Genomic DNA, 10,995 nt, shown 5'->3' with positions numbered 1-10,995 from the left:
GGTGGGTGGTGATGACTAGCTGTCTTCCCTCTAGTCTTACACTGCTAAATTAGGGACGGCTAGAGCAGATAACCCTCGTGTAGCTTTGCGCGAAATTCAGAAACAAAAACAAACAAATTTATAAGAAGAAATAAGTTACGTAATAAAACACCTGACATCGCAAAACAATACGTTCTGGGAAATATATATACCGTTTAGACTCTCGTTTACATGACTGTTTTCTTTATTGAATTTTGTCCTTTTTTCAGTATTATGTTGTTAAAAATTAGGCATCAGATATGCCAGCAAATCTATGGGCTTCTCTGCCTACAGAAACTGGCCAAGTAACGGAATCATCATGAATATTGTTCTTTTAGTATTGTTATTTCTTCACTTAAATATGAATTTTGTAAAAGAGATAGTGAAAACATAGATCAGTGTAATTAGACTTTAACTGGTAATTAACCGTGAGACGAGTAAGAATCATATTCTTAAATATTGGATATGATTTAAATGTACAACTGATTTTTTTTATAGGAAGAGGAACGAAAAACAATTTCCTTTTTCATCATTTTGTTTTATAAAACCCGCAACCCATGCTTATTAACTAAATATATGTATGATACGCTTTTCCAAGCCCACGTACACTGTTATCTTCTAACGTACTGACTTCAGGACGAAGCTGATTTTCACTAAGCTCTTGACCAGAGCGCACAGCACTCCCCTGAGACATTACATCCAAAGGGAAATTAGTTTTCAATTAACTCGACCGGATGACAGAAAATATAAGATACTTCTAAAATCCCCCAGTTTACATAGTTTTGTAGTTCATTATCCGTGGTATACAAGACGCTGTACCTTTGGAAATGTATTACAGGAACTTTTTTTACTAGGATATTTTGGTAAATATTTCTGTTGAATATATTAAAAACTTAAACAAAAATAATAATTCTGAGATGACTAAATTGTAAAATTGTCCATAAACATGCACGTGTACATTGATACATTTATATATATATATATACATCCAGTTTACAATCACGAAGTGACTTACCAGATAAAAAAGAATTATTAGCTGGATTATTTTTGCTTTTGGAGAAGATCACAAACTGTATCTTTGTAAACTTTGTTTTTAAATTTAAAAAAAAAGATTACATTTTAATAAATTTATCAAAGTGTATTGCTTACATAGTTGGAGATATAATTAATAATTTCGTCTAAAAGACATCTTGATATAAATATCGGTTACTATTTTTTACTTGTACTCTTTTCAAACGTTCCCGTGTACTTGATGCAACATTTTTTTTTAATTATATAAAGAGCCGGTGCCCTATGAAGTGGAACAGCTAAGAAACAACAAATTATTCACAACCTCTAGTTCTATCATTCTTCATACTAAACTAGAAGACAACGACGCCACCTATACTTGTGAAGCTATTCATCCTACGTTAAGAAATTCGCTAATAGCTACTGTTAGAATTAGTGTCTTATGTAAGTTTCTTATTATCTTATGTTACTCTAGTGTCGAATATGTACATATTTTGACTAATCCAAATTTAGATTCAACTTAAGAAATTCGCAAATAGCTACAGCTAGAATTAGTGTCTTATGTTTCTTATTATCTAATGTTACTCTAGTGTCGAATATGCACATATTTTGACTAATCTAAATTTAGATTCAACTTAAGAAATTCGCTAATAGCTACTGTTAGAATTAGTGTCTTATGTTTCTTATTATCCTATGTTACTCTAGTGTCGAATATGTACATATTTTGACTAATCTAAATTTAGATTCAACTTAAGAAATTCGCAAATAGCTATTGTTATAATTAATGTCTTATGTTTCTTATTATCCTATGTTACTCTAGTGTCGAATATGTCCATATTTTGACTAAACTAAATTTAGATTCAACTTACAGAAGTAATTGTTTGAATATCTTTTAATTACCGGTTTTTCAGATGTTTAACAGCTTTTCGTTTATCATAACTTTTTATATTATTCTAATGATAAAAGTACGACGCCATTTTAGATAGACTTTTAGAGACTTTCTATTTGCTATGTATGTACAAATTCATCATTGAATGTTTTTATAAATTCATCAAAGGCTTTTTCTTATGTATTTGCTAGTCGTTTGAAATAAACAAATGTGTACAGTTTTAACTCGAAGTGATGACAGGAGGACCTATTTTTTTGTTTTTGTTTTTTTTACAAATTATTAATTTCCAAAATGTTTAGATCCGCCAGGGCCACCAGAGATTGAAGGTTTTCAAGAAGATGACATCGTTCAGATTGGTGACACCCTAACCGTAGCTTGCATATCTCGTGGTGGCAATCCCCCAGCGAAACTAGTTTGGCTCAGGAATGATGTTCAGATAAACAAGATATTTTCAACCACAGGTTACGAAACTACAAATACGCACTCTTTTCTTGTAACTGCGGCAGACAACAAAGCCACCTATCGTTGTGAGGCCACGAACAGCGTAACGTTGCAGCCTTTGGAGTCATCAGTTACCCTAAACGTTCTTTGTAAGTACTTGTTTACAAACTGTACTAAGCCTCTTAGTTTTAATGAGCTTATATATATATAAAAATGTGATATACTCCAAAAACAAAAGACAGTAATTCGACCAATGTCTTTGCCTTTCCGAAACTTTAGAAGTACTTTGCTTCAGTGCAGTGAATCGAGCATGGCCATAGTATTACTATGCTGGAATGTGGATCCGATGAGTCCATAGTTCGAGTCTTTTTTGTCCAAAAGTCAACGAAAAGCACTCCGTACTTTGTTGTCATGGGTGTATAATAGGAGTGACGGTCGAGTCTCAGTATTTGATTAGTAGAGTTGACGATGGATATTTTTGTTAAGCTGCCTTCCTTCTAATTCTTCTACAAATAGCCCTTATGTAGCTTTGCGCGAATATCCGAAACCAGCAAATAAGCTTCAGTGTTGTTTAGGCCTAAAAAAAAAAGTAACGTTAAAAAAAGGAAAATCAATGATAAGATTTTACATTACATAATGCAATATTTATCGATTTACGTTTAAGATAAGTTGTAGGAGACGAAAAGTAGTGTAAACAATACACGGTAACAAGCGCCAGTGATCAATCAGCTTAATTATGTGAAAGCCTAGCCGTTCTTGAAATCACATTTAAGATTAGAATCGTGTCGGTTTATCTCTTGTGTTGTAACAAAATGTTTTACGTCTATTGGAAACTTGCGTGTATAATAGACCTTTAGTTCAAACTAGTGTCCGGCATGGCCAGGTGGATAAAGCGCTCGACTCACAATCTGAGGGTCGCGGGTTCGAATCCGCATACCACCAAACATGCTCGCCATTTCAGCCGTGGGGGCTTTATGTGACGGTCAATCCCACTATTCGTTGGTAAAAGAGTAGCCCAAGAGTTGGCGGTGGGTGGTGATGACTACCTGTCTTCCCTCTAGTCTTACACTGCTAAATTAGGGATGGCTAGCGCAGATAGCCCTCGTGTAGCTTTACGCGAAATTCAAAAACAGACAAACAAACAATTAGTTCAAACTAACATAGTGAAATATGTGATTCAATTCTGAATGAATATATTGGTATTTTAATAGCTATACACACTCTGATCCCACGTTTATAGCCTGTAGTTTGGTTTCCTTCTGTTTTGTCCTCTAATATTGATATATTACATATTGAGAGTGCTTACAGAAACCTACTGCTTAGTTATTCATAAAATAACGTCCTAACACCAAGACTATGAACTTTGAAAATCACTTATCATTAATATTCACTAAAATTACAAAACCTAATAAACTTTCTGAATGTCAACTTATAAAATATGCTCAAAGTTATCATTTAAAATGCTAAATATCAGTGCCTAGCGTAATCGAATAACTATTTTCCTGGTAATAAACGTTAACGTGTTGTAATGATAGCAGAGAGTTCATGATGAAACGTTCCTCAACTTACAGTTTTTCAGTGACTGAATAAGTGCATGTATATCTCAGTATGTCTCAAGAACTTGACGTGATGTTAAATGTTAATTCCCATTCATAAAGTTAAAATTCTTATTATGTACTTTATTCTGTATTTCCCATTGTTTTATTTGTGAAATATTTCCGACAGACTTTTTTTGTTGTTGTTTTTCTAAGAAAACATAATATGTTTCATTAGATGGAAATACAAATTCAGAAAAATATTTGTTACACCTATTAGCAGTGCTGAGACTGAATTAACCTGCATCGTAGATTATGTCCTTTTGTTATGAATTAACCTGTATCGTAGATTATGTCCTTTTGTTATGAATTAACCTGCATCGTAGATTATGTCCTTTTGTTATGAATTAACCTGCATCGTAGATTATGTCCTTTTGAATAACGTGTATCGTAGATTATGCCCTTTTGTTATAAATTAACCTATATCGTAGATTATGTCCTTTTGTTATGAATTAACCTGTATCGTAGATTATGTCCTTTTGTTATGAATTAGCCTGTATCGTAGATTATGTCCTTTTGTTATGAATTAACCTGTATCGTAGATTATGTCCTTTTGTTATGAATTAATCTATATCGTAGATTATGTCCTTTTGTTAAGAATTAACCTGTATCGTAAATTATGTCGAATTGTACAGTCAAATTTAGAATTATTCTTCGGGGCATTAGTAAATCAATTAATTATAATTTACTTTGTAAGTTCGAGCTTATTTCTGCCAGATAATGTAACCGAAATATTTCAATAGTTAAAACTAACATCACTTTGCACCACCACCACCCCTAGTGACCCAGCTAAAAAACGATATCCGTGTTGGCCACAGCACAAATAGTCCATTGTGTATCTTTATACTTAACGACAAACCAAAACAACACTAGTTTTCAAGTGATATAAATTGCGTTGACTTTCTTATCAAACACTAAGCAGGATAAAATAATTCATTCTTCTTCACATCTCTAAAACTGAACAATTTTGTTCTAGAATAAACACTATCTTATCAAACACTAAGCAGGATAAAATAATTCATTCTTCTTCACATCTCTAAAACTGAACAATTTTGTTCTAGAATAAACACTATCTTATCAAACACTAAGCAGGATAAAATAATTCATTCTTCTTCACATCTCTAAAACTGAACAATTTTGTTCTAGAATAAACACTATCTTATCAAACACTAAGCAGAATAAAATAATTGATTCTTCTTCACATCTCTAAAACTGAACAATTTTGTTCTAGAATAAACACTATCTTATCAAACACTAAGCAGGATGCCCCTCAGTAGCACAGCAGTATGTCTGCGGACTTACAACGCTAGAATCCGGGTTTCGATACCCGTGGTGGGCAGAGCACAGATAGCCCAATGTGTAGCTTTGTGCTTAACTTCAAAGAAACAAACTAAGCAGGATAAAATAATTGATTCTTCTTCACATCACTAAAACTGAACAGTTTTGCTCTAGAATATAGGAATATAATGTGTAGAAACGCTGAGACAATACCATTCCTATGTTTGGTTTGGTTTGTTTTGAATTTCGCGCAAAACTACACGAGTGCTATCTGCACTAGCCGTCCCTAATTTAGCAGTGTAAGACTAGAAGGAAGGCAGCTAGTTATCACCACTCACCGCAAACTTTTGGGCTACTCTTTTACCAACGAATAGTGGGATTGACCGTCACATTATAACGCCCTCACGGCTGTAAGAGCGAGCATGTTTGGTGTGACGGGGGATCGAACCTGCGACTCGCAGATTACGAGTCGAGCGCCCTAACCACCTGGCCATGCCGGGCCACATTTCTGTATATATATATATATATATGTACATTTGAAAGCTATTTCCTAAAACGACAATTGATAACATAGCAACATACATTCAATAGACCAGACGTGGTAGCTAGATACATTCACTAGGCCGGACTTGGTAGTTAATACATTCAATAGATCAGTCTGTTGAACTATGAACCCAAGGGTCCATAGTTCGCGAAATCACGCTTCTAACTTTGGGGCCGTGGTTGCTTCGTAACAATGCCGATCATCTCCCCCTTGGCTGTTTGTGCTGTCTTTCTTCTTCTCTACAAGTTCGAATTTGGAAATATCCTGTATAAATAGCCTTTCTATAGATTTCCTCGAAGATTGTATCACATTATATACGAAGTTGTACCAATATAGCTTTATGTAGGTACTGTAGATAATTTCATCTGTTTACTAGTTAAACCTGCGTGGCTCCTCTAACATACTAATGAATCAATGTGAACATAACACAATTAGTGTGATAATCAAATGTATTTGAAATTCTACTGAACTTGTGACACCTTAACTACTAAGTCAGTAAGTTGTCGTTAAGCCTTATCAGTATTTCTGATGTGAAGATTTATGTGTGCACAACCCCGTGGCTCCTATGAAGCCCGATTCAATATTTGATGGAACTAACACTTCTATTTATTAATTCAAAATTAACTTATACGGGAAATCGTTCACAATCCGTCCACGTACACGCTATCTACCAATTCTTTCTTGTGTGCAATCTCTCACTAATTTATCTCTTATTCATCAAATCTCACTTTTTAAATTCTATTGATCTTTGAATCTATAGGCCAGCCAATCTCCAACTCTTTTATCCTTCCGTGTATTTAATTACCTCTCTTTTTTCAATTAACCTCACTGGTGCTGCTTTACTTGGTAATCAAAGCTGGCGATAGATGCCTCGTATGAGGTTCCCTTTCTGCTACCCGAAGCGAGTTTTGTGTTTTTGTTTGACAGATACTTATTTCGTTTGTTACTTTCGTTATAATCACAGACGTATTTCTACACTATAGTTTAACGTAACCTCGAAAGTTTTAACCATGCATTGATTTTCATTTAAAAAAGTGTGATTGAACTTAACTTTATGAACTGATGTTTTAATTGTACCGCATTTAATATTTCTGTAAATAATAAAAGAAAAAGTTGAACTAAGTTTATGTTTTGTTTTCAACAATTTTAGATTTAATTGATTGAACAGAGATAAAGCACGTAATTTGAAGACGATTCTGGAGTCTCGCCACTTCGTTACCGTTCATGTCGCCACGTCCAATCTTGCACAAACTGATGACCGTACATTTTAACAATAGCTCTGTAGTGTAGTTTATATTGCAAAATGATCCATCGTAAAATTATCATGTCAAAATCACACCACTCCTCCTTGCAGTCTTTTTACATTCTTTTTAGAGTACGAAAATAGCGGATTTCTAGCATTCATTTCAACAGTCTAATTACATAGAAATCCATAGGCACTGCGTCCGACAACTTGACCAGTATATCTTTGTTTAGAATAGCGTGGATATTGTTTCATTCTCCAGCTGCTTAAGGTACGCATCGGTTGAATGGATAATGTTGTGCTATGGACCTTGTGTTTATAGATTCTTACCAGTTACAAGACGATACACTTTTTTTTTTACCACGGCTGCGGCAAGACTTGTTGTAGTCTCTTTCCGGATGATCCTGGTGCTTCAAGATGATTCATATACATTTTTATTCCAGTACCATTAAGTACAAACGATGCTATCGTTTGGGAGATTCGAAATCGCCGATTCTAGCACATCTTTATGATGTGAATGTATGAATATTATGCGTCGGAAATTATTGCTATATACCCTTCCCAAAAGCAATTATTTTCGATAGCATCATACAACTTATAAAAATCCAAACAATGTAAAAATGTCATTTCAATACGACTTTAAACTGGCCTTGGTTGTCAGGTGACTTGCTGACTTGCATATACAAAATCGTATTAATATAAAGTACTCAACCCTCTGTAATTAATTCGTAATTTCAGGTTACTTTTGTAGTCTTGTTATGATTTTCACAATATTTTATATATATATAATTTTAAACATATCAGCAAAAATCCTTATCCATACTAAAAGCCAAAAGTTTTTGCCTTCAGATAGTATTAAAAGAGCTGTATATCAAAGTATCAAGTCATTCTGGACAATATTCTTTATTATCCACCTGGTTTTAATTAATTGCTATAACTGTAATATTCATTTTACTATAAAACTATTTGATCACCTGTTGTGGAATAAAGTACAGTGTGGTCCAAAAGTAATAAAATTCTAATGTGTTTTAAGAATAATGTTGTTTTTTTAACCACTGCACGAATGTAACTGGGAGAAATTATCGCCATTAAATAACTACCTTTGAACTGACCTTTTCCATTATATTTATGATGGTGTGTTTTTGGCAAAGAAATTGATTTCAGGAAATACATTCTAACAATACATCTTCTGTAGCCTTCTTCGGTGGCAATGTGAGTTATATCATCATTCATAAAAAGTATCAGACGGAGAAAACAAATGTGCTATGTCTAGTTGGGAGGATGCATAGTCTCAAACCTTTTCTTTCAGAACATACGAGTGTAAATGTAGGAATAGAAACTAAAACAACGACAACACCTGCTATACTTTTTATGTTATCCACTAATTAGTAAAATGCAAACGTTAGTATATGTAGTGATGATATTTTAGCCAGCTGGAAATCTCCAAAACAATATAATAACAGATTATTTTCAACGCATTTCTCGTTTATTTTATTTTAGTTCCTCCATCTCAAGTTTCAATCAAAGGACCTCATGAAGGAAAAATCGGGGATAACATCACCTTGAGGTGCATAGCAGGACCTAGTAATCCAGAATCAGAGCTTTCCTGGATTGTAGACGGTCTACCGGTATTCTCAATAGCTGAAGCAACAGTGACGTCAATGGGAAGTTGGTTTACGACATCCAATGTGAGCTTAACCTTGAGCAGGCAGGTAAAGCAAATATTTTTATCTAAATTCATATTGTAAATGATACCTTATTTAGATATCATCAGTCCATAATTTTTAATCTTGAGAGTATTTCTTGATTTTTATTTAAACGTTTGTGTTATAGAGTCGTATGGCTAATGTACTCAATAGATATAATACACAAATGCATGCTAAAAAATCAACAATGACAGCGAGTTTTACTTTAAAAGATGATTGCCAATCATACCCAACAAGCCCTTTAAAAACCTTAAGTACAATGTGAAACAGGCAAGTTTTCTGAGGATACTGGAGAGGGAGTTTTTACAAAGCGAACAGAGTGTAGCCAACTAAACGTGCATGTAAATTTTTGGGATTATATCATTTTACAAAATCATCCACTAGAACAAATCATCAAGCGATTATGAGAAAGCATTCAATAAACTAAATAAATATCTAACCAATATTCCTGTATTAATGTATCCAAATGTTGGAGATTTACTGATATAAATGCTACTTACTTTGCAGTGGGAATAGTGTTATCATAAGTATAAAATGGGAAGGAATGTATAATCACCTACTATAAGAAGGCAATGAATGGTACTAAGTTTCGTTAAAGTCTTGAATAATTTCTGTAGCTACCTTTTTGGCAAACAGTCTACTCTCTGAACAGGGTCGTGCAGAATTTAAGTGGCTGGTAAATTTCCATAATCTAGAAGACCAGATAACAAGGTGGCTCCAGAAATTGCAAGAGTACAACTTTAATATCATGCATTACCCCAGATGGGACCACGGAAATCTTGATATATTATCCCAAAGACCTCATATTATTGTCAAATGTAAATACCGTGAAAAGGGAGGAGTAAAAAAAAAGAATAATATATACATAATCAATCTTTGCGACAGAGCAAAATTCAAGATCTGAAATCCACAGATGATGAATAGCCGTTGTGGATGATCACTCAAATGAAAAATGCTCAGTCAAAAGTTGTAAATCTTAAACAGATTATTCACTGGATTAGGAATAGTGCACAATGACCCTTGCGGCAGCAGTGGCTTTATACACCTCAAATACAAAGATATGAAAGAGGCAGTAAGATTCAATATGCCTATGAGAAGGGGTTTGTGATTTATTGAAAATATGTAACTACCAGTGGAAAGAAGTATTTTCAGAATTTAAATGATACGTCCACATTCCGTACAATCAGAAGCATTCTGTTAATACTGTAATATTCCAACAGCTGGACACTTAGATGATAAGAAGACACTTAAGAGGAGAAATGGGTGTGTGATTTATTGAAAATATGTAACTACCAGTGGAAAGAAGTATTTTCAGAATTTCAATGATACGTCCACATTCCTTACAATCAGAAGCATTCTGTTAATACTGTAATATTCCAACAGCTTACATTTATAATGGACTGAATGTTTGAAATCTGTAAAAAAAAAATATCTAAATTATAAAAAAAACTGTTCTAAGAATGAAAATGTCCGCAAAGGAAACAGGGGGTTGGTGTTGTTGTTTTTGGTCTTCTACCACAGTCCAACAGCAGGAATGAATACATTTTGATGATAATGAACTATTTAAACAAATGGTGAGAAGTATGTGCTATCCCTAACTAGAAATCAGAAACTTCAACAAAGAAACTTTTCAACGAATTTATTTCAAGATTTGGGATATCTATAAAACATCGAGGAAAGAACTTTAAATCAGCTTTTTTTTTTGCAAAAATTTGTAACAATTTTGAAATTTGGAAGTTATTTGTGAAGTTGAACATTAGAGAATTATCATTCAATAATACACGAATCCACAGACAACTGAAAAGTGTCGTTGATCCTTCTATACTCACTTCCTGACAAAACATAACTCAGCAGCCTAACAGTTAAACTAAGAAACACCATTGATTCCATAGGTGATAAGATAAGATGAAAAGCCAGTACGATGTAAATGCAGATAAGACTGAAGTTTGTCAAGGTGTCATGGTTTGGCTGACAAAACACACTGAAAGAGAGGACTGTTTCCAAAGTTAAGTAGATGCTGGAAAGAACTTTAAGCTTTAATAAAAATATATTCAATGATGTGGCTTATATAACCCAAAAGGACTGGTATCTCCAGCCAAAATCACCGTGATCATCTGTTCGAGACAACAGTCAGCTGGTCAACTTTAAAGAAGATTTTCTTAAAGATAAATTAACCTGCTGAAGAGCTTGAGACACTTTCAGGGTATCTTTGTTTGTTTGTAATCAAGCACAAAGCTACACAATGGGCTATCTGTACTCTGCCCACCACGGGT

General features: G+C 33.9%; 1 protein-coding gene across 1 annotated transcript in view; it reads left to right on the top strand.

Moving 5' to 3' along the window:
• Nucleotides 1–10,995, top strand: part of LOC106476276 (nephrin-like) — a 141,594-nt gene that overhangs the window by 91,525 nt on the left and 39,074 nt on the right. The window contains exons 6-8 of the mRNA XM_022381220.1: nt 1,300–1,470; nt 2,215–2,505; nt 8,517–8,728. Of these exons, the coding sequence (XP_022236928.1) occupies nt 1,300–1,470; nt 2,215–2,505; nt 8,517–8,728 (674 nt within the window). The remainder of the gene's footprint in view (nt 1–1,299; nt 1,471–2,214; nt 2,506–8,516; nt 8,729–10,995) is intronic.

This window comes from Limulus polyphemus, unplaced genomic scaffold (assembly GCF_000517525.1).
Source record: "Limulus polyphemus unplaced genomic scaffold, Limulus_polyphemus-2.1.2 Scaffold154, whole genome shotgun sequence".
In the NCBI taxonomy this organism is placed as follows: domain Eukaryota; kingdom Metazoa; phylum Arthropoda; class Merostomata; order Xiphosura; family Limulidae; genus Limulus; species Limulus polyphemus.
This window is presented reverse-complemented; position numbering and strand designations above follow the sequence as displayed.